The sequence below is a fragment of the Bactrocera tryoni genome, chromosome 3 (assembly GCF_016617805.1).
Source record: "Bactrocera tryoni isolate S06 chromosome 3, CSIRO_BtryS06_freeze2, whole genome shotgun sequence".
Lineage (NCBI taxonomy): Eukaryota > Metazoa > Arthropoda > Insecta > Diptera > Tephritidae > Bactrocera > Bactrocera tryoni.
The window spans coordinates 65,408,084-65,433,808 of record NC_052501.1 but is presented as its reverse complement, the minus strand read 5'-3'; the positions used below and the strand labels follow the sequence as shown (position 1 = coordinate 65,433,808).

Genomic DNA, 25,725 nt, shown 5'->3' with positions numbered 1-25,725 from the left:
ACTACGTCCAATTTCTAAGGATTCAGTTCGTTGTGTGCAGCATAATTTTGCGAGTAGAGTCCCGAATATTGATTTCGTACATTTTAAATTGAAAACTAAACATTTAAAAGAAATGATTTCCGTCATTGCTTTCCTCATACTGGCAGGCTTGCACTTTAAGCTAATTCGAACGAAACAGAAAGATAAAGAATAAAAAGCAAAACGATGTACAGTAGTTCCTTTCAAAAAAAATTTCAAAGATATAAGTCCGTATGTCGCCTAACCAGAAACCGCTATTAAGGGGTTACATGAGTTTACGAGTTTCAAATAATCGATTTTTTTTATTATCTTATTAAATTCTGCAATACTTCTAGAATATTGTCCTAAATTTTCAAGTTGATTGGGGCAATAATTTTGGAATTACAGCCTTGAGAACTTGAGCGCTCGAGGCTAGTTAGGATAAGTGTGGCGGTTTTCAACGCGTTTTTCCCGAAGCTGTGCTTTTGAAATCGGTTGGCAAGATTTCTCGAGAACTAATTAACCGATTTTTATGTAGTTTTATACAGGTGTTCGGGATATAGTTCTTAAAGACCTGGCCGAAGGATTTTTTTTCGATTACAACTATTTAAAAAACAATGTCACGAAATTTTCACTGAAATTTTAATTTTTTTGTAAAAATGTCTGCCAAAAATTCAATTTTCAGTTTTTTTTCTTCCTTCGTCCAAGTTCTTAAAGTTAAAGTTTTAACTAAAACACGTATTTTTTTCTCTTTAGATGATCCTGTGAGGAGTTATCCTGCGAACGCAGGTGCATCTTTTTTGCGAGGGGTCACCGAAAATGGCGTCATAATGGCCGAGTTGAAAATATATTTTCAAAAATTTTAGAATTTTTTAAATAATAGTGTTTGTTTGTAAAAATAAAAATTTCTTATAAAATATATCTTTTTTTATATGAGAAAAAATTTTTCGAAAACTATGATGAAATCCATGTAACCCCTTAAAAGCTTGAGTTTAGGAATTTACTGCTGCTTAATTAAATATGTTAAAACGATCTGGAATCTTATAAAAGATGCACAGCTAAAAATTATTATACTTCAAAAAAATATAAAATTTCTACGAAAATTATATGTCCACCCACTTTTTTCTGCCTATAAAATCAACCATTAATTTTTGATAAAATTATAAAAATGATTTTATTTCACAGTAAACTTTTCTCGTATAATTTTATTATCTTTAATTAAAATAACAGAATTTACAGAATTATTGCACTAACCAAACAAGAAGTACCTTTTATATAACTCTGCTTGACTAAAGTCAAACTTCAAAATTACCTCCCACATATGAACATTACTAACAACCACTTAAGCTGTATCACGCCTTTACAACTTAATTGCTGTATTCTCCATAACCAACACATATAATTGCAAATTACACAAATAGACACACACATACTAAATATGTATATTATGCACATTTGCCTACTCCATTACGTGCCTTAACGTATAATTTCCATAAAAAAGTTCAACTATAATGGCATTCAATAATTCCCTTTATTGCAACGCTTAACAGCTGTTAAAAACCGTAAGCATATGCGTATGAAAAACGCAAAAACGCTGCAAAGCGTATTGAAGTAGAGGAAAAAAAGTTCCGCATTGCGCATAAAATTCATTATAATTGCAAAAATTTGCGTAAAGTTGTAATGCACAGTGTACGGTAGCCTGAATGTATGCTACGTTTTCCTGTGCTTGTAGTAAAACGAATGTGAAGTGAAAGCACGAATAGTCCAAAGTATGCATGAATAATTGCTATATTGACGATGTGGAAACGTAAAAAATTTAATAACACTCTTACCGTTAAAGTAGTGAAATTGTAAAGTCGAGTTTAGCGAACTTTCACCAGCAGCGCTGCGCAGCAAATTGAAATAAAATTTAATGGTCATGTACGTTATGCGAAATGGGTAACACTGGCTGGCAACACACTAATGGAAAACCACTGTCTTGTGTATATCAAATTTATTGCCCGCCCGTTTTTCTGTATTTCCGTGTTTCCTTTTTTTTGTCTCTCTCAAATAGCGCTTAACTGTAAGCTAACAGCACAGGTCAAGTGTAGGAAAGACACTCTAAATTTTAAAAGTACACAGCAACAAAAAATAAATGGTAAATAGAAAGGACACTGAGTGTATGGGCGCGAGCGAAGAGGGTTAAAATTGTTGGTCAGCTTTCGCTGGCGGCTAAGTGCTTTTACAGCTTAGCAAAATCGAGTCAAGCATGCTGTGTGTTTATCGTGTATAGCGTGTGATGTGATGTATGGCTTGGTGTGTATAAAAAGCTAATAAATTTTCAAATTAAGGAAGTGTTAATAGTGAAGAGATTAGGAATGTGGAATTTTTTTGCGCCAATGCAGTTGGAAATTACATGATTCGTTTGCAAATAAATTGGGAAGTAATGGTATTGAAGCACGATGTGGAAAGCTGACAGCTGAAAGTTTCCGCACTTGTTTGGAGTAAGTATGAGAACCCAGACCAAATCATATTTCGCTAATTTGGAGCATAAATATTATTTTTGAAATATGGCGACTTTCCGACACTCTTTTAGCACAAACTATTCATCTTCAAATTAAACACAAATACGACCAACCTGTGCGCTGTGGTATGACAGCACCATATTTAAAATGAAACAAATAAGGAACGGCTAAGTTCGGGTATAACCAATTATTTCATAGCCTTGCAACTTTTAAGAATTAAAGCCGACGTAATATTTTCAAGTATATAGGCCTTTTAGTAGTGTGGAAAAGAAGGAATTTTCACCCGAGGCATCCTGCCCAGAGTACGGAGTGCAGTGTTCTGAGAAGTTTGGAGCTTTATCGTCTGCGTTTCACTACAACCAGGCGACCATACTGGTGCGGCATAGTTAAGAACCGGTCGGCCGATGGCTTTGTATGTTGCCAGCAACGTTTCTTTGTCCCACGCGGCCTGCCGGCTAGCGACTTCAGGATTTTGTTGCGGCTCTGTAGCGATAATCGCGATCGTATTGGAAGTGAAGGGGCACAGACTGTCGAAAGTAATACCTACAATTTTAGAGTTATTGACAGTCAGAGTCTTAACGCCATCGACTGCAATATTAAGGTACAGTCTGTACTTCTTCGTCCAGTTTGTGAATATGGTCGCTATGGATTTAGTGGTGGAGAGTGTTAAGTTCCGTGCAGCGAGGAAGCGAGTAAAGTCTGAGAGATAGCCGGTTACTTTTGAGCACATACCCTTGCTCGACGTCATTGTCGTGCAAAAAACTCAGATATTGGCCGATATATGCGGTATGAAGTCACCCGGAAGTTCGAAAATCTTTAGAATGGGTTGTCAAAGAAGTCTTGCGGTATTTTTATTGAATTTTTTTTTTTATTGAAATTGAAATTGAAATGAATTTTTGATGAATCATGCCCAGCTCTTGACCGATGCTATCGCTGCTAATATGCCGGTCTCTTTCGACCGATTCAGCGATTTTAGCGTGGCGCATCTTCGACCACCTCTACACCAGAACGAAAACGTTGAAACCATCGTTGTGTGGTGGATATGGAAACTGTAACGGGTCCATAAACTGCACAAATTTTATTGGCGGCTTCAGATGCATTTTTGCCTTTATCGTAGTAGTACTGTAAAATATGCCGTATTTTCTCTTTATTTTGCTCAATGTTTGCGACGCTATAACTCCCGAACGACTTAAAAGAAACGACAATCAATCAAACACGTGTTAGCGCGTGAAATGAGCTTTCCAAAAAGGTATAGCATGACCCGATGCGACGAATAAAACTAGAACTACGCGCTTTCAGCGCCAACTAGCGAAAATACCGCAAGATTTTTTGACAACCTATTATTAGGTATATAGAGGCTAGTGATGCACAGTTTCTATTATCAGTAATGTATTCTCTCCAAGTTTCAATTATACATCTCATATATTGACCAATATTCATTTACACAATTTTTGGTCAAAATGTGGCATACTTGAAAGGCATCAGGCTTTACTCCGTTATTTTAATTGCTTCTTGGTTTGTACACAGGAAAGAAACAGAATCCCATGTAATTTAAAATTGTGTTATATGGTTGATTGTTAAATACAATCACTCCAAAATACCAAAAAAAATATAATTATGAAAATATAATAAAGTGAAATTTAAAACAAATCATATTCCCTTATATGTACATATAACTGCCGTTCTCAAAATATTTTTCCTTTGAAGTAAAGTTGTTGAATTATATGACATCACGATTGTAAAATTTATTTGAACTCTTCAAAACTCTAAGCTTCCTCTTTTCTTTTTTTTCATTTTTCTTTTGACCCTTTCCAACCTAAATTTATTCATTTGCATTCTTCTTGCCTTTTTGGCTTTGTCTTTGACCCTTTTCCGACTTGTTTGACATTTGCATTATTATATTTATGTGGAGTGTACTTCATGCAGTTTATATTTTCACCTTTATTTTTAATGAAACACATTTTATTATTCATTTCAATTATTTTTTTCTTTCTTTTACACACTTTCATTGCCGACCTTTTCGTGTTTTTTTCTTTCTGAATATTTTGATTTTGATTTCTATATTTGCTTTTTTATAGAATACTGTCTTAGTGGACAGTATATTTAATTATATTTCATTGAGAAGGACGCTAAGTTTTATTCTTATTTCAAATAAAATGTTTATTGTTCAAATTTGTTTGCACGCCTTCGAAATAAAAATTAAAAAAATTAAAAAAAAAATTGTTTGCCATAGTATCCCAGAAAAACATTAAAAAGTAGCCACTTTCGACAATGTGAAACCACACAAGCTTAGCAAATTTATATATACAAGTATATGAATTCGAGCTTTCGGTCTGTGAAAGTTTTCGCTACTATCAGCAACTTTCTTCATTGAAATGCAACAGAAACTTGGGCGGAAATTTTCTCCAAAGCACATTGGCATATTTTGTTACTTATTTTTAAGAAGTATTCGGTTTAATGAAAAATATCTCACAAAGCTTGTGTCTATCAATGTCACAAATGTAGGCAACTTTTGCCAATAAGTTGCAGAGAAGAAAACTTTCCTAAGAATTAGAAATATTTCATAGACATTAAAAGATTAGCAAACGAAAGGCATATCGCAAAAGTATATGCCAGATGATAGAATAGATGAAATAAATAATTGTATATTAAATTATATATATTTAAGTATATAGCAATCGATATAAAGAGCTTAACAAGAATACACTTTCTATCTTTTTCGATTCTTGATAGGAACATATGTGACACTGTATGTGAATTTATACCCTTAAATGAGTGTAAATAATCAGCTGATGCGCGTTACATGCATATTTTATTACTATTTAGTTCAGAAATGCTTAAATAAGAAAAGGCAACCAGCCACGACTTTAGTTAGAAACGTTCACTTTATACTTAGCATCAGTTACATACATTGAATGAAACGTAGCCTACATTCTGGCGCAAGTGGAATATGTAAAGTTATAGTGTAGCGTAGTTGCACACCAAATAAGAACAAGATTACTAATTACTGCTGTTTGAAGCTTATACCATGTTCAGACCGAAAATTTAAAAGATTAGATTACATTTCATAACCCAAGAGTGTTCTCACTGCCGTTAGAAAGATCAAAAAACAGCTGTTATTGTCATTCAAGAATTCACATCGCTTAATATTTATCAAAAGGAAAGATTGTCATATAGTATTTTCAAATAAAAGCCGTCTTTTTTTAATATTTTCCAAATAATAGAAATAATGGATGCATTTTTTCATTTGTTAAGTCGATTTTCAGGTGAAATTAAATTCATTGCTTTAAAAAAAATTTGTTTGTTTACGTTTTTCCTCCTTTGTAGTGTCTAAATCAGCTGTGATAATGTAACAGATTTCCAGTGTTGGCAAGTAGATTGCGCAAAATCAGAGTCGCACAGAGAGATTTAGCGTGGATCAGTTTGAAATCATTTCAATGAAGTGATTTGGAACTGACATTTTTGTATGGCGAAATCTTGATAAATTGTTAAGATTAGTGGGATAATCCATTCAACAGCCGAAATCGTGTGATTAAGTGTCGGTCTGAACATGGTATTACATCCTCTTTTTCAGATATTATGTACGTTTCATATGATAACTACTATATAATAATATTATGAGGATAAATCTGAACCTCTACGCTATATTACGAAGGATGTGCTTGGGTCGAAATAATCTACCTTAAAATTCATTTAAAATTTAAAATCTTCTAAATAATTGTTAATAAATATATTTTATACGCTTTTCCATTATATTTTCACTTCTATGCATACAATATTATTTTTCAAGCACAATGTAATAAAATATCTATAGTGTTTTTTAGAAAAATAAATATAAAAGTAAGCTGTTGGGAGAGTTTAGATAAAACTGTGCGAATAAGCTATTTGTTGTTCAATTTTCGGAAGCATGCTTGCAGCAATGCACTCAAACTTAAAAAGTATGATTGCAAAAGAAAATTTAAACAAAAGATTGCGCTAACACTGAAGTCATTAAATTATATTAGAGATGATAGCAAAACGATATTTAAAATATTTACTTAAGTAATTAAGCTTAGTCATATCATTTGCTTAGACAATCACAGTCAATTACTTAAAATAAACTCTTTGCTATGTTCTCAAATAGCTTTTATATAACTAAATTTACACAAAATCCATATCTCTGATTATCGAAACGATTTCATGCAACATTTGCACTGCTGCTTTTCTAAAAATACCTCACTATTTTTTCAATATTTTTATATGCGTACATACATACATTTATCGTATGAGTATACCTAAGAATTTAATTTTGACTTCCATTTTCTTATTTTATTTTTATGCTTACTTCAAATCTTTCTCTATATACATACATAAATTTAAAGGTTTTTGTATGTGTATTAACGATAGTAATTGAAATTAGAAGGGTTCAGTGGCTTCGAAGGGACGCAAGTAAACGCAAATGTATATTTAAGTCCAGCACTTACCTTGAAAACCTGCCGACAGAGGAAATTCTCTTTTACCGGAAGCAATCTGTAATGAGCGAAAATAAACAAATCAAATAGGAAGATAAAAGGAAGCATATAAGAGGTTGGTGATTGACTAGAACACACGCAAACAAGCAAAAAGTAGCAAGTTAAATATCGCTCGGATTTAAGAAGAACCGGAAATGTGTGCAAGGAGGTCAAGTGCTGGGAAAGGTGGAAATATGTGAGTGCTTGTGAATTGGTGAAAAGGAAATTAGATTGGTGAGATAGTTGAAGATATCATATTTCATTTAAATATGCAGAAAGGGTATGAAATATTCAGTGAAGATGGAAAGGAGAAAAATTTGGGATTAGTTTGAAAGTAAGCCAAGTAAGTAAGATGTGAAAAGCATGCGAAGTATATGTATTAGAGCGAGTTGATTTACAGGAAGCTAAAACAGAGGAATACTTCGCGGATAAAATTCTACGGACCATTGTGAACAGCTTAAGAGATTATGGGTCTAAAAGTGGTTTCGAACCAGCGATTTTTACGACGTTTGTTCGTCAGTTTTTAAGATAACCGAATGAATTTAATACGTAGGTGTATTTTGATGTTTTCTTCATTATTTATATCACATATCTCTCATGCAACCGATTATTCAGACTTTTTAAACTTCGCCTTAAAAATCGCTGTCTTAAAACTTGTTTGAGACTCATAAACTCATAAGCAAAGTTGTTTGGAATGAGCCGTAGAACATTACCTGCATACGCGATTTTATAGAAAAAATGGACCCGATATAATACGAAGGTATTTACTTAAAATTCGTCTCCGTATAATTTGTTACTAACTTGAGTGCATCTTGGTTGTGAAAAGATCAGATAACATGAATATTTTTCTTTAGCTTTTTTTGTGAATTTCATGTGTTCGTACAATTGCGATAGATTCACCTAAATGGGTATATGCTAGTAACAAGAAAAAGAACTTTGAACCGAAATCTAAGAAAATGCAGTTTTGTGATTTTAACCATAATTTTTTGACTTCAAATATCATTTGTAAACAAGTAAGGAAGAGCAAATTTCGGGTGTAACCGAACATTTTATACTCCTGCAACTGGCACTGTTCACAGCCGGCTAAATACCTTCAGGAGTTGGCAATATTGGAAAATGTTGCAAAAGGTTTCAATTTCATTCTTCAACGATATCGTGAATGGATTACAATCGAAGCGAAAATTGTCTATTATTATCTATTTTAGTCACTAATACATGCCAAAAAATTGCTCTCTGGATTTCATTAAGGTACTTCACATGCACTGTTATTATATACAAGATATAAAAACTCCCGAAACTTCGACAATTTCTATATTAGTCATATGGCGGCTTAATACTTCCCGTATTGACCCAATTCAGCCTACTTTTTGCTCTCTGTTATACTATTATCAAGAAAGAACTCATTCCAAACTTCAAATCGGTAAAAGTTTAACTATAGGCACTGGGGTCCTAGGGGTTTTAAAAAAAAACATCATCTTGGTTGCAACAAAATAGTGATCCGAGTCAATGTTAGGTTGTCGGTGCGTACACACGTCTAAAACAGTGGATACGTGTCTTCCGTCTATCATAACATGATCGATGTGATTGGTGGTTTTTCGAATCGGAGACAACCAGGTAGCTTGATGAATTTTTCTATGCTGCATTCTAGTACTGCAGTCGATCAGCCGCATCCTATTTCTTGATTTTTGTTCATGGCAGCTGTCATACGTGTGCTCCAAGCGTTCATAGAAGACATCTTTGGTCACATCGTCTTTCTCGTCCGTCGGTGCGTGGGCACAAATCAGCGATATGTTGAAGAGCTGCGCTTTAAGGCGGATTAAACGATCCACCGGGGTGAATGCGACGGAGTCTCTCTCCCACCACGAATCCCACACCGAGTATGCGCTCCTTTTTAAAAAACCGTCGTTTGATTTCACCAATTTTCACCCTATTATAAGATATCTGCCGTAAAATTAAAATTTTTTTAAGATATTCATACCTTCCCGCCTGGTTATGAATCGTTGTGCCACATTTACGTTTTTTATCATAATTTACGGCTTAGTTAGGTCTCTTTATACGTTTTCGTTTAATGATGTTTTGTGGACGTTACAGTGGTCCAATTACGCTCAGCTACAAAACAAAACTTCTTATGGTGTCAAGAAACATGTCCACCAAGTTTCATTAACATTAGGACAGACAGACACTTAGATAGATTTCACTTTTCTCGTCTTCCTGATATATATATCGTATATACGAGCCTCGCTTAGTTATAGAATAAACATACATAGAACCCTTAGGTGAACAAAACTATTGTACTCTGTAGAAGCATGTTGCATGAGTATAAAAAAGGACTTTGGAAAACTTGAAAACAGTATTTTAGAAACTGACCCACTTTTTGTCTCTAAGTATTTTATAGTTCAACAGGAGCTTAATGGATATTAAAACATAAGACATGTCATTTTCGGTAAAAATTAGTTCATTAATACTCTGAGATTTCATTAATTTCTCAATTTCAACTAAATAAAAAAATATAATTGGCTTTAAGTATTTTAACACGTAAAAGAATATGAAAATTTCGAATTTCCTTACCGAAATTTTGCTATATACCGATCCTCAAAAATCTAAATTAATTAATTTGGAACGCTTATATTGTTGTTATGAAGTTATATTTTTGTGGCCTTTTTTGTTGTTCACAACTACTCTTTCTTATTACGTTTTTAGCAGAGCGAGCATTCAACCCAATATATCTCTTTTTATACTTCGGCCTTACTTTGCATCATGCTCTCAGTTTTGGATAATTGTTTTAATAGAGCAATATTTTTTTGACCACAGCTATTTCCAATAAGCTTTGAAGCCCAAATTGGAAAAAAACTCAAAATCTAAATTGACCAAAGTAAAATTCTATGTACTTTTTAAGATTTTTAACAAGATTTTATGCTAAACTAAAGTTAACTTACAAGGAGCGTTCCAAATTTGAATCTAGCGCCCTCTGGTGGCGCCATCTATATGTCGACTGGTGCATTAGAATCTGCTCTCTTTATCGATTGTCCAGTGAGAATCATGACATTTCATTGATTGGAAGTGAAGTTATTGTGTTTTAAGTGTCAGTATGTTTGTGTTATCGGTACGAATATGAGCTTCGAACGAAGAGCCAACATTAAATTTTGTTTTAAAATTGGTAAAATTTTTACCGAAACACTTCAATTGATGAAACAAGTTTATGGAGAAGATTGCCTATCCCGTGGCAGAGTGCACGAGTGGTTTCAACGTTTTCAAAGTGGTCGTGAGGACATAAATGACGATCAACATGTGTGCCAATCAAAATCACCGGAAATTCTATCGAAACTAGACGAAATCATCATTGAAATTCAAGGAAATGGAATTGAACATCTCCAAAACTTCGACTTATTGCATTTTGGCCGAACATTTGGGCTTACGAAAGGTAGGTACAACTTGACTGACGACTAAAAATTATTCATAATCCAACATTCGAAGGACCGATTATTTGAACAAAAATCACATTTTAACCATTAACCACTCCCCGTATTTCGGAAAAATTCATTTGCCCATGAAAGGAAAGCGTTATTCAGACGAAGAGGCCATTCAAAAGGCTTGCACCGACATACTGGCGGCCAGGAAAATAAAATAAAATAAATTTTGCCGAAAAAAAAACATTTGTTCTGTTTTTTATTAAGTCCTGTTTACTTTGGAACGCACCTTGTATTTACTCAACAAATCTAAAATTTATTACGAATTTAAGTAATTAGTAAAAAGCCGCCAAACTCTGAACGGGCAATATCATTCCAAGCAGTCACAGCCAGAACACTCCTTACACTTGCCGCCATCTTGTCAAAATGAATGCGCTTCCCATTGAAATATTTTGTATTTATATGCAACGCAAGCAACAACAAAAATACAATAGAAACCTTGCCGTAATGTATATTTACTCACTTGGCCATTTCGGAGAGCTGCAGACGTCCATCCTTGTTGGCGTCGAAAACTTGCAACTGCAAAGGAAAAAAAGAAAAAGAACAAATAATCAGTAACGAAATATCGCAAGAGAAAGTAGAAACAGAGAAATGCGTGTAAACGCAGTTCTGAATACAAATTAGTAAATTTCACAGTGAATTTGTTGAAAATATTAATGTTCGTATCTCCTTAACTTATGCAATCATTTAACTTAAACAATAGCTCGACTTTGGCTGCAGCAGACCAGGCGTTTACATTTCAAATTACAACAGATACGCCAGAAACCCGCCGCCGCATACCGCGCTACAAGTATTTTAGCACTTCGGAATATTTTCGTTATTTCTGCATTACTTATGCGCTTGAGCGCCTGAAATTATGCAAAGTTTAACCCGCTTTATGCTTCGTTTCGCTTCATTCACCAGCGCCATAAGCAGCGACTGGCTGCCAGCGCTCCCTTAAGGTCACTTCAAGCATTCCCCATGGTAATTAAGTAAACTTTATGCTATTGCTACAATTACAACAATGGCCCGTAATTTGAAACACCTTTTTTGATGCGTTGAAAGCAGCGCACTGTTTTATGATGAGATTGCAGGGCACATTGTAGTTTTTGTTGCTTATACAATTCAAGTCACTCTTTGCTACTTGTTTTTGTTGCTACCTGAGAGATATAATTTTGTCTATTGTATTCGCTGTGGATTAGGAAAATCTGTGTGACGCCAAGCGTGGTTGTGCGCTGATTTAACCCAGCTTTTTAGTGAATCAGCTGTGATTTTAGGGATTATGAGTTTGTATTTGCGTTAGTTTAAGGTGAGTTTGTGTTGATAAAAAATTGCTTTTTGAAAGAAAAAAATACAGTTTAAGCAAAAACTTGGCTTGATGATGAGTTACCGGACACTGCCCCGAGAAAATCAACCATCAAGGATGATGAAATGAGCACTGAAGACGGTAAACGCAGTGGACGCCCAGGTTGTTGCCGACGAGAATATGAAAAGAGTTTTCACAAAATAATTTTGGATGATCGTAAAGAGAAGCTTTCTTTTTTGGGTAAGAGAAAGCTCTGTGCAAAGTTTGTGCCGCGAACTCCCTTTGAACGAAAACAACGTCGATTTGGATTCAAGCGAATATATGTGACAATGCTTGAAACATGGATCCATCGTTTCACTCCGAAGTCCAATCGACAGCCATCCGAGTGGACTGCACACGATGAACTCGCTTCAAAGCGTGGAAAAACGTACTAGTTGGCTGACAAGGTTATGGCGGAAAAAGAAGGACCGTCAACAACGACTATAACATAGCGTTGTTGGACAGTTTGAAGTACGCCGAAAACGGCCGCATTTGAAGAAAAAGCAAATGCTTTTTCACTAAGACAATGCTCCGTGTCACAAATCAATGAAAATGATGGCAAAAATCCATGAATCGGGCTTCGAAGTACGTCCGCATCCACCGTATTCTTTAAATCTGGCCCCCACCGACGATTACCTGTTCTTACATCACAAAATAATGCTCACTGAGAAGAAATTTTCATCGAATGAAGAGGTGATTGCCACAAGTGAGGTCAATTTTGAGGCAAACGGCAAATTGTGCCACAAAATGCTACAAATGTAGGGTCGTTATAATCAGTAGAGAACTATGTTGAATAAAAAAAACGAATTTTGCCAAAGAAATATGTTTTCCTATAGTAGGAAGGGGACTTTTTATTTGAACTGTTACATATCATATTATGTTATTCAAATTTTAAGTTTGTAACTTATGATAAATAGCGAAACCAAAAGAAAGCCGAAGAGAGTAGAGAGCGCCAAGAAGAGAAGCGGTAGGTAGAGCAAGTTTTTACACTTTTTACAACTCAAAATCAGCTGGACCATTAAGATCATGTTAAGAACATTTAAGGATTTTATAGAACAAGGAGAAAGGAAAAGCTAATGCCATAGTCAAAGATAAAATAATAGTCAAAACTGAGTCTATACTCCGAAACTAACTATTATATAGTATATATCGGACACATATACTTATTACTAAAACTGGGATAGCTCTTTAAAACAGGTGAAGAAGAAGGATAGCCTTTTCTTACGTACTTCGTTTGGCAACTGCTAATGTTTGTGGTTTACTTTCGCAAATACATACATATATAGAAATAATATGTAGTACATCCACACATATATATAATTGTGTTTTTAGCATACCATGCAAATAAATACGATCTAGGCATTTAACAGCTCATTGAATTTAAATCTAAGTCGTAAATAATTGAAATGCATCTAATGCATTGGCTTTTCGTTTTTATTTTTTACTATTTTGAAATATTGAGTGAAGGCACAAATCCAATTACGCTTTGATTTGGTGGCAAGAGCGCCATCACAAACAATCAGGATGCAAGCATGTGTCCTGTCACTCAAACTGTCGCTGCACTACGCAGACATCTCGCTTTCTATGTACTCTTATACGCAGCTTCGTGCTTAGGTGTACATGGGGTATGGCACAAACGTACAGTAAATCAAAAATGTTTCTACGTGAGTTTTGTATTTTCTACGTTTTAACCGAATTTCGCTGACTTAGCAAAAAGTGACATTTGTGATCAATTATAAAATGTCAAACTGCATTTTGAGAAATTAATGTCGCAGTGACAATAGTGACATGCCCCACTAGGAAGAGCATATTTTCAGATGGCGTTCTAGAAAAATTATTTCAACAACAGACAATGTCTAACCTCAAAATTTTTCGTAATACAGTCACCGGAATCCGCTTATTTTGCTTTTGGGTAATTACCGTGATTCCAATCTAGTTCGATTCATCGAGCGGTGCGGGTCGATCAATTATAGAGCTTACACACTTCTGCTACTCCATTGCTGTGTTGTAAAGAAATAATTTTGGGCTAGTTTTTGAAGATTATGTCTTTCAAATGTTGGTCGCGGATATGTCTCGGATGGTCCATTCGTTGAGTCCTATTTTCGATGATTCGTTCGAACATTTCGATTGGTAAATTTAAACATAAACTTAAAACTTTACTTATCCTCACAGGAAAGTCTAACGGTATGATATCCCACGATCTTGGTGACCAATCGACCGGCCCAAAACGTAAAATTATCCGTTCACCGAAGTATTCTCTCAATAAATCCGTTGATTAATGCGATGTGTAGGAACTAGCGCCATCTTGTTGAAATCAAATGTCGCCGAGATCACGATTTCAGGCATCAAACAGTCGGTTATCATGGCGCGATAACGCTCGTCATTGACGGTTACATTCTTACTGGCATATTTTTTGAAAAAATATGGACCGATGATTCCACCGGCCCACAAACCACACCAAATCGTTGCTTTTTTTTGGATAGAATGGCAGCTCTTGAATCTCTCCAGATTGCTCTTTGTCCCAAATACGGCAATTTAGCTTGTTTAGGTACCCATTGATACAGAAATGGGCCTCACTGCTGAATAAAATTTGGCTCGGATCTTCTTGGAACTTTTCAAGAGCTTATAGATCGAAACGATGTCGCTTGGAAAGATCGGGCGGCTCCAGTACTTGCACAAATTGGTTATGGCACCCTTTCAATTTACGATCCCAAAGTAAAAATGTCTCAAGTTGTTCCATACGTCAGTTCGAGTTGCTGCATAATAAAGTTCATAATGAAGTTGACCATTCATGCGTGAGTCTTTCCATGATGAAATGCCAAACAATACTGAACAAAAATAATATCACTGCTGGACACGACTCACGCGTGATCTGTCAAAAAAAATCTATTGAAAAAATTACACCTACTTGGATCACCCGTTATATATGAATAATTATGAATTAAAAAAATTTTAATTAAAAAATGCAAATTAGTCCAATAAGACTTACGGCAAACTTTGCGTCAGAATTTTATATACCCACTTGTTAAACCGTCCGCTTTGACAGGGGTTCAGAGAAAGCGAAAAGGCGATAACAAGCCAACTACTTAAAAATACATATTAATAAAACGAAAAGCAAATGATTGGCAGGCAAACTTTGAAATTCGCGATAAAGTTGAAACAAAACACAAAAAATTAACAAGAAACTAACTTAACGAAATACAACAAAAAGGAGGCAAACTGAAATTGGTGCCATCAAGTACAAAGTATAAGAATATAATGGAATAACTGAAAAAAATCTAAAAACTGAACTGTGAATATGTGAGAATGTGACAGATAACGAGACTTTTTCCTCAAACCTTTTACCCAATGCACGTAACATAAGCATGAGTACTTTAAACGCATTACTAGATTGGAATACAATTTCAGTGAATTCCCAGCTCACGATGTTTGTTCATATTATTTTTATAGCGAACCTCTCTCAGGTGGTGCAAAGGTTGTTCCTGGGCTTCTATAGAATAGCTGTGGGTATATTTATTAAGAAAATAATAAATTCTTGTTACTCGGAACAATACGAGTCAATATCATTAGCCGACGTCTCGAAATCTGAATCGGGTTCAAAGTGATGAGAAAGAGAGAAAGAAGGACTCTGAGATATCAAAGCCTGCTGATCTCATAAAACAATAATCTATTACTTGTCGGAAAGAAGCTAGCTCTCCAATATATACAATTTAGTAGAAAAAATGTTACACAGTTTTCGGTTTCATATTCAATTCTACAATTTAATCAAGACGAAAATTGTTTCAATGTCACCAATATCGATGAGTAGCTTAAAAATATGCACTGGGTATAACAACTCAAAAGCAAAGCCTTCCTTATTCTTTTCATTTATATTTTATTACATTATTCGACGTGCCTCAAAAACTTTTGGAATTGCCAAACTTTCGACATAAAAACTTTAATTCTCCCCGACATTGTTCCCACCAACCGCAAGCGCTAGCAGACAATTGAAGCTGCTAGTTAATAGGCCGCGAACCTAAGTTGATATCTCTTACCGCACACCTGCCTCACTCACACCCGCTCCGCAGACTTACTACGTGCAAAGGTCATTTATTGTAAGAGCTTTTGTTTTAGAATTGCTACCTCAATGTAAAAAAAAAAACAAAAATAAATACTTAATGTCAATGGAAATGCATCAGCATTTATTTGTGGGCGCTTAACGGTGAAAAGGCAAATGAGAAAGGTTAAGGGCGGCCGAGTGAAATTGAGGCATAACGAAGAGTGTCTTGGAGAGGGAAGGCAATTCGTTTGTTAGACAGGTAGCGTGATATCGCAACCACATGATAGCACGCCAACAGACAAAGCCTAGTAACAGACTAAAAGGCGGCCGCAACACAAAGCACGAAGCACTGTGCACGGTTGTCCCTTGCCTTCGCAGCAAAATGGCACTTTGGGTACTTTTATACGCATATCGGCCTAAAATGCTGATAAGGTTGGTCGTGTGACATGTTCAATTACTTACACACATACACACATACATACATATACAACACTTTTGGCGATAAGCTGCGCTACACTTTAGCCACAGGCGCTCTAGCAAGGTCTCCTGTCCTAACTTTGCGTCTGCATGCGCCGCCTAGGCGAGTCCTGTGCGCAAGCTTTGCGCTTTAATGTGAAATTCATGCGCCTTGTTGTGAAAAAGTTTGCGCTCATGCTTCATTTCGTCGTTTTATTGTTTTTCTCTGCTACAGCTTTGCATATCTTTTTTCGCCTGCGAGCGTTGCCCGTCCTATGCAGCCTGACAGTCAGCGGGTAGGAGTAAAAAAAATCGTAGTAAATCATTAGCATTGACAGCTGAAGTGGCGCTGAAGCACTTTTTGTTATGGTGTTGCTTATGTGTGTGTGTGTGTGTGTGTGTGTGTGTGTGATGACAAAAGCCAGTTGCCGCCAGCATGCGGTTTTTGGGTCTTCTATCTGCCAACACTGTGTCAGTGGGTGGTATAAAAAAGCCGCAAAAAATGCGCAACAATACCGAAGGCTTGCAGCCGATTGCTGCGTATTCAGAGAAGTTATACCGATATTGCTCATCAATTTCAATTTAATTTCTTTTTTTACATTTGCGCCATTTATATTCATTCTTAACCCTAATTAAGCTTCTAAGCGTACTCTTCCTTATATTTCTTCATATCCTTGGGATACCGAGGGTAATCATGTTATTATAACTGGTCAACTTGTTATCATTATCGGATGTTTTATGACTCACCGTGAAGAAAACATATCCAAAAGGAAAGTAAAAAACAAGAAAAAACGTTAAATACCCTTCACAGGTGCATTTCTGTTAGTAACTATGTGTTCAGTTTGTATGGAAGCTATATGCTATAGTTAACCGATCTAAACATTTTCTTCGGAGATTACATTATTGCTTTAGAAAATAACATATACCAAATTTCGTGAAGATACATTGTGAAATGTGAAAGTTTTCCATACAAGAACTTGATTCCGATCGTTCAGTTTGTATGGCAGCTATATGTTATCGTGATCCGATATCGGCAGTTCCGATAAATGAGCAGCTTCTTGAAGATAAAATGACGTTTACAAAGTTTCAAAACGATATCTTAAAAACTGAGGGACTAGTTCGTATATATACAGACAGACGGACGGACAGACGGACACGGCTAAATCGACTCTGCTCAATGTACTGATCATTTATATATATACTTCAAGGGTCTCCGACTCTTCCTTCTGGGTGTTACAAACTTCGTGACAAACTTAATCTACCCTGTTCAGGGTATAAAAATAATCAGCTATTGTGAAACAATTTGATAAGCCGTATCCTACAAGAAATTAAAGAGACTGAAGAAAGTATGTGAGTGATTGGTATATATATTTTTCTGTAGTTCCTAGGTGAAACATAGGGCCTAGAGTGATTGGTATACCAATCAATAAAACTCGTTAAAGCGATACTAGATTCTGGTTCCACTTGACGACTACTGCACAATATCACATTTATAACGGGGTTTTCAATAAGAGCGCTATAAAAGTTTGGGACATCAATGAAATTCTTTATTCCTGTGAAAGTTCATTCGATGACATTATGTATGGAACTCGGTTTCCTTTGCATGGCCATCACGGGCACGCTTGCCGAAGTCCAGACGCTGAACCCACTTTTCAATGGTTTTTATGTATATAGTAGCAGGCGATACTGCTGCGATTTCACGTTCGATATTCATACGAATTTCATCAATCGTCGCTGGCTTGTTGGCATAGACCACATACTTGACGTAGCCCCACAGGAAATAGTATAATGGCGTCAAATCGCACGACCGAGGCGGGCAATTGACTGGGCCATTTTGTGAGATAACACGTTCACCAAACTTGGTGTTCAATAAATCGATTGTGACATTTGCTGTGTAATTTGTGGCGCCGTCCTGTTGAAACCACATATTGTTCATGATCATAGCATCCAATTCGGGCCAATAATATTCTATTATCACAGCAACGTGCCAGTCTTGCTCATCACGGAAGAAGTACGGCCCAGTGATGCCACCAAACCGTAATTTTTTCAGAATACAATGGTGACCCATGGAGTACGTGCGTACCGCTGCCTGACTAATTACGCATATTTTGCTTATTGACGAATTTTCTTTCAAAATCCGTATCGCTTTCAAGTTTTTTCGACATCGATCTACTTTTGCAGCATCTCTATTTAAAAACCCGTTACTGACTATACTCTCTTAAGAAATATGTTTAAGCCTTCCTTGAAAAATCTCTGTCTTAATTAGAAAACTTTATAACGTAACGTTACCGCAGCTGTCGCACTGGAATCAGCTGTTTATAAATTTGCTGAATGACAGTTCGGAGTATTGTTCACAAGTGTACAAAAGCGTTTTGCCAAAAGCGAACAGCGATGGAATTCAAACGTAATAGTGTGATTGCTTTATATTTAGCTGGAAAATCACAGCCAGCAATGGTTCGTGAGCTCAAACACCTTAATGTGAATAAAGTTTTTGTTTATCGCACCATCATTCGTTACAATGATACTGGTAGCATCGCAAAACGCCATGGAGGTGGTCATCAAAAGACTGCAACTTCACGTGAGATGGTTCCGAAAGTGAAGAAGCGACTTGCGCGAAATCCACAACAAAGTGCCAATCAAATGGCTAAAGAACTGACAATATCCGACCGCAGCATCTGTCGCATATTGAAAAATGGGCTCAAGGTCAAGCCGTACAAGTTCTAAAAGGCCCATGATCTCACACCGAAGCAGCAACAAGTATGACTTGAGAGAGCGAAGCTGTTGCTTCGCTTGGTCGAAAGCGGACAAATTCCGAACATTGTGTTTTCTGACTATAAAATTTGTCCAATTGAGCAATTCGTAAACTCTCAAAACGATAGTGTTTACTTGACCGATCGTTCATACGAGAATCTAAGTCATTGATTGGTCACCAGGAGGCAGCACCCGCCACAAATTATAGTTTGGGCCGCTGTCACCGCAGATGGGCGCTCTCCAATTGTTTTCATCGAGCCTGGCGTCAAAGTAAATGCGACATATTATCGGGAAAGTGTTCTCGAGGCTGCTTTGACGCCGTGGGCAAACAAACATTTCAGTCGCAAACCATGGACGTTTCAACAAGACTCAGCACCGTCTCACAAAGCGCGAATGAACCAAGAATGCTGAAAAACAACGTTCCAAACTTCATTACGACTACAGAATGGCTTTCGAATTCACCAGATGCGAATCCAATGGATTATTCTCTCAGGGCCATTTTGGAGAGCAAAGTCCGAAGTAAAAAATACACCAGTCTCGAGATGCTGAAAAAAACCATTGTCCGTGAGTGGGCCAAAATACCGGCAAGTCACATTTGGGCAGCTTGCGATCCATTTTTAACAGTTTCAAGGCCATAGTTAAGGCAAAAGGTGATCATATCGAGCAAAAGTGGTCCTGAATTTATGATTATTTTCACACATTCTGTACTTTAAAATAAATAAAAATAATTTTCCAAACCGAAGTTATGGCTTTTTTAATGGGTTACACTTCGAGTGCCGGACCCTGTACATGTACATATGTAATATGATGTATTGAGTCATAAGCAATAAAAAGCTCAATTTGGATTTTGTTAATAATATGTTGTTTTGCATTTTAGTTGACGATATGCAAGTAATTAGCATGACAAGCTGACTCCTTATTTCGAAAACTTTTTCATTTGGCAAGGTATCTTAGAGACATTTGGCATATATAATATTATTATCAGAGGCATCAATTCAATCTCCGAACATATTGTTCAGATTAGACTGTCATCGAGTATAGCTGTCACATAAACTGAACGATCAAAATCAGGGCAAAGATCATCGTATGCTCTTTTATGCCCCTGACGTTTTTTTCATGTTTTATTATATGGTACTTCAATGGTATATGACCTGCAAACCATACGATGGGTACTTTCTTTTTTTAACGGGGCCTCTAAAATAACATCAAAATTCACTTGACCTTAAATGCATGTAAAGCATTTTTCTGAGAAAGACATAATCTTAAATTTATCTGATAATAAAAAGGCTTCCTTTCATTACAGGCACTTTCAAATGAAATTCACTGCAACGCACGCCTTGGCATGTGTACACATAATAATGCGGCAATAACTACGTGCAAACACAGCCACATGCATACATATAGGAAATGGTAGCTGGGTAGGTGGGTGTGAGTGTTTGTGCAAATAGTGACACGAATTAATTACAAGCAACGCTATGAGACGACAAGCTTTGTGACCAACGGGCACAACATTCCACCCAGAGCACAGCATAACATAACATAACTTAGCACTGAGGATAATGATAAGCAACAGCGCCTGTGTTATGTGCAAATATAGTATTTATGCCTTACGGACAACTGTCGGCATTTGTTGTTGCTGTTGGCTGACCACGAGCTGTCAAAGTGTCAGTAGTGTATGAAAACCACGAATGCCAACGCAATTTCTACTTATGCGTCGACCATAATTAATCGAGTCATGGCAAGGCGACCACGCAAGGTGGAAGAGAAGAGATGTTCGAGCAGCCAGAGGACAGCAATAATAAACTATAATAACTGTGTACAGAGAGGCGCTACACAACGTTAGCTGATTGTCTTCCGATTTCACAGAGCCTCTTAGGACTTGTGAGCAACGAGACAGTGATGTTGCTGAAATTATGCAAGCGATAAGATAGCTTGCACATTCTATTCACCAGCGACCACAGCATTGATAGCATATCAGCAGAACTTGCGCTCCTAGGCCACTCTCAGTGGCGAAATAACTACAGAAACTAGTTCGCCAGTTGAGATTTCAACTATTTTGACCGCACTGCCGCAATTGCAATTACACTGTTGAATAATAGTATCTATACGTCCGCGTTGTTCATGGTGTGTGCGTTAGTTGATGATTGCAATCGACCTCCAGTGTTTACTTAAAATTCATGTGCACACACAATCGCAAATTGTGTTTCCGTCTGCTCAGCTGCAATTCGCCCATAGCAATAGATGTTACATAACACCTCACACTCCATATATGTATGTAGTGGACATTGGGTTGCAGAACACGTTTGCGAGTTTAATTTTATTGACCAATGCTATTCAATGCTTCGTTAAGGCTCGTATGTTTCAATAAAAGATTTTGAGGTTTTAAAGTTCGAAACTTTACTTTAAAGAAGAAATGAAAGGAAGTCGACAGCATGGTTTATGATTTAAAAAATTAAAGCTCTTGCTGTCATAAAAAACTTTACATTTATCTGTTTTACGTTAAATTAAACTAGTTATACAAGGTATTAATATATTTTTGGATCTATGTAAAATTCAACTAATATTACAGTATAAGGTACTAATATAGTTTTGTACTAATCCAAGTGAACAGAAGACCACAAAATTTTCGAATTGCAAAAAATATTTTATTTTCAAAATTTCATTATATTTGTCAACACCTCGCACAACGCCAAAAAGTTGTGATGTTCTATGAGTAGAAATTGGTTAATTTTTCTCCCATTAAGTGGGGTACTATGAATCAAAACATTCATTTTAGGATCGGAAGGACGCACAGCAGAATAAATCAGATCCTTCTTCAACTGATCTTCTCAACAGAATGGAGGCCTTCCATATCCTCTGTTTCCACACGCACGAACTTAAGGGGGTATGTATTCTATTCTAGAAGCATGAATTTCAGGTAATTTTTAAAGTGTCGTAAAAAAAGGCAATTAATATCACAGTACAACAGCTAATCTGGGGGGTGAGAAATTCCAAGTCAGGGTGATGGTACTAGGTCAGTATAGTAAAACCCTCAAAGGGTTTGGCGTTCGTATGTATCAGAGACAGGTGTAAAAAAATGGCGCATCCTGGTAACATTGATCCTGACTCTCCTGGTGGTCTGAAAAAAAAATCAAAAGAAATTCTTAATCAGTAAGAATGCTGTTATAGTCCCTATTGCAGGGAACACGAAAATTTTTTTTTGAAAAATGGCGACTGCCTGAAAATGAAAATCATTTTTTACGTTTTTTTTTCTTTTTTTGAAATTCCTGAATTTTTTCAAAATATTAAAAACTAAAATTTTGACACGATGCTGGTAGGAACGATAAAGGATTATATAAAGAAGGTTCACACAAAATTTCAAGTAAATCGGTTATATAGAACTTGAGATATAATTTTAATTTTTAAAAATCTTTAGGAGGATATGTTCTTAAGGGTCTAAACTTTAAATATATGAAAAAAGTCGAATTTTTTTAAATTCTAGAGTAGAATAACCCCTTAATTGAATAGTATGAAAGCTTAAGTATTCTTATCCATCTTTCGAGAGAAACATCTTGCAGATTTATGGTTCTTTGCGCATTGGCAACAGCGAATATCGCATTCAATGGAACAATGAGCTGTTCGAGATATAAGACGACACTGACATAGTTCAGTGAATTAAGAAACACCGGTTTCGCTGGCTAGGTAATTTTGTTCGAGTGGATGAAAACACGCCAACTCATAGAGAACTCGTCGCAGTACACACCGGGGGAAGCAGAGGAAGACGAAAACTTCTTCTCCGTTGGAAGTGACGGTCCTTTTTCTGGATACACTTAAAATCTCCAATTGGCACCAAACAGCGAAAAGGAAGAACGACCGGCGCTGTTGTAAGCCCTGCAACTTGTATAACCGCGTAAGAAAACTCAGTCCAAAGTAGCAGCTGTTATCAAGAGTGATCCTACATGGGTTTCAATCTTCCATTGTAGGTTCCAAGATAGACGAAACTATCTATGTATGACTTCAAAGTACTGACTGTCAACATTACTCTTGGGAATTCGATGACTGATTGTTAACAGAGTTCACAACTAGATCCTTCCTTCACTTCCTTATATAGTCTGGAGAAAGCATAACTAATGACGCGGTTGCTGAAGCCAATGACATTAATATCATCGGCGTACATCAACAGTGCACTCTTATATACTCAGTGATGCATTGAAGAAGTCACATGAGAGGAAGTATCCTTATCTAAAATCATGTTTGGTATCAATCGGCTCGAAGAGGTGTTACTTAACGTCAATTTACGAGGATGCCGAATTCAGACATAGTGGCATAGAAGCAGCTCCTTTTCGACGAAGAGGTGGTGTGTGTCAATTTTCTTTTCACGGGTCTTTTTCCTGATTTGGCGCGTGGTAATCAATTGTAGATTTTCCACATCTAAAGCCACTCTGATAAGGTCCAATCAGTTTGTTAACAGTGGACTGCAGTCTTTCACACAGCACTTCCAATAGGACCTTATATGCAAGGAGGCTTATCCCACGATAATCTGTGAGATTCCCTTCTATGTGGATGTGGATAAATCCAAAATTTCGGAAAAAATGTTATAGTCACATACTATATGTATATAAGTAAATATATTTTTTTGTATACTCGAATTTTATAAATTTTAATTTCCACACTGAAATTATATATAGAAACGGCCGATATATTTATTATCAATCAAAGATCTCCAAACAAATGACAGATTTACAACATTTTAATTTGTAAATAAAGCTCTATATATCCAGGGAGTATAAATATTTGCAAACATTATGTAAGTATATGTTTACTCTTGTGCTCACTCGTGTAATTTATGGTATTTAAAGCGAGTTCTGATCGAATTAATGCAATTGGCATGCCAAAAGGCAGCTACTGATTGTGGCTTTGGCACGTCCAGCGTTGGCATAAATTTACGAACGTAACTACACACACACATATTACACGCACAGTGTTTAATATATAGTACATAATGCTCATTTTAATTAAAAGTTCATTTCAATAAGTGTTTCACCAAATTTCAACGAATTTTAAAACCACAAATTATAAACTTGTGAAAATTGTCAGAGAGAAGGGAAATGTTAAAGTTGGCTATCATTTAAAAAAGATTTAAAGATTTATTTAAAAATCGCGCTTAAAGTGAACTTTAAATATTGATATTGATAAAATAGCTTACTGGCTGAAGTTGGTAGATAATACGTTGAATATATGAAGTATTAAATCATTAAATGAAAAATACACAGAGCTTATATACTCGTACTATATATATTATTATTGCAATAAGCGTATGCATTTACCATAATATTACCGTAGAGAAGCCATAGGAAAAAGATGGGAACTCTCACCCAAGGTACTGTTTTGGCTCTAAAAAACCGTAGTCAAGTCAATTAAGTTTTATGGTGAGTTTGTCTGGCTTGAGTGCGTCGAAAGAGAGGCTCTCATCGACATATCGTGTGCACTACGCACTACATCAACAAAAGCACTGTGGACATTGCCGGTGGGTGTATTGTTGCGAGAAGTGCTGAAAGACTCAGGAAAGCTGAATATATGAAAGGATCCGAACATGAACAAATCTAAATTCTCTCCTCTTTAATTGCATTCACTTTTTTTCTCTCTGTTTACATATCGACAAGGGGAATGTAAATAGGAATAAGTCGCTGGAGAAGAGGCCCAATGAGCTTTTTCACTGATGGTTCTTAGTTAGGAGGGAAGTTTGAAGGAGGAGTTTTTTGTAGAAAACTTTCCGTCACTCTTAGCTTAAGGCAACCGGATCAGTGTAGTGTTTTTAGGCAGAAGTCTTAGAACGGCAATACTTGCGCAGAGCTCACTAACAGTGCATTCAAAGCTAGTCAAGGAGTGTCTAACTTAACCGAGGTTGGTAAGATTTTCTTTGTCTATATTTTGCTTTTAAGAAGTTGCTGTTGGATGAGTAAAGTTTTTCAAAATTCCAGATCAAGAAGTGGTCTTATTATGTGTACGGAATATCATACAGGATCTAGAAGTGTACCAAACATTATACGGATTTAAAATATTTCCTTAAACTCAGTGTTTAAAGTGTAGTTTAATTCAATAAAAAAGTTTATAAAGGTTAATTTAAGGGGTTTACGGGTTTCAAAAATCGATTTAATCGATTTTATTGTCTTATTAAATTTTACAACACTTCTAAAATATTGTTCTAAATTTTCAAGTTGCTCCGAGTAATAGTTTCAGAAATACAGCCTTAAAAACTTGTGCGCTCGAGGCAAGCTAGGCTAAGTGCACGTCTTTAAACGCATTTTTTTCGAAATCATGTTTTTGAAGTCGGCTGGCAAGATTTCTTGAGAACTACTTAACCGATCTTCATTAAATTTAACACAGGTCTTTGAGATACAATTCTTAAAGGCTTAGACGAAGGATTGTTTCCTTTTCCTTCCTTTCGATAACAAGTATTTAAAAAACAAATGTCGCGAAACTTTCATGAAGTTTAAATTTTTTTGTAAAAATGTCTGAAAAATTTCCAATTTTCAATTTTTTTTTTCTCTGTCCAAGTTCTAAGTTAAGGTTTTAACTAAAACACTTAAATTTTTTCTCTTTAGATGATCCTGTAAGGAGTTATCCTGCCAACAGGGGCGCGTACTTTTTCTGAGGGTCACCTCAATAGCCAAGCTTAAATATGTTTTCCCAAAAATTTCAGTATTTCTTTGTTAAT

At 36.0% G+C, this 25,725-nt stretch overlaps 1 protein-coding gene across 3 annotated transcripts in view; it reads right to left on the bottom strand.

Annotated features, from left to right (window-relative positions):
• Positions 1-25,725, bottom strand: part of LOC120770916 (calbindin-32) — a 250,288-nt gene that overhangs the window by 114,398 nt on the left and 110,165 nt on the right. For all 3 annotated transcript variants that reach the window (XM_040098610.1, XM_040098612.1, XM_040098611.1), the window contains exons 7-8: positions 10,922-10,977; positions 6,965-7,010 (exon numbers count right to left, since the gene is read on the bottom strand). In XM_040098610.1, coding sequence (XP_039954544.1) covers positions 6,965-7,010; positions 10,922-10,977 — 102 coding nt within the window. The remainder of the gene's footprint in view (positions 1-6,964; positions 7,011-10,921; positions 10,978-25,725) is intronic.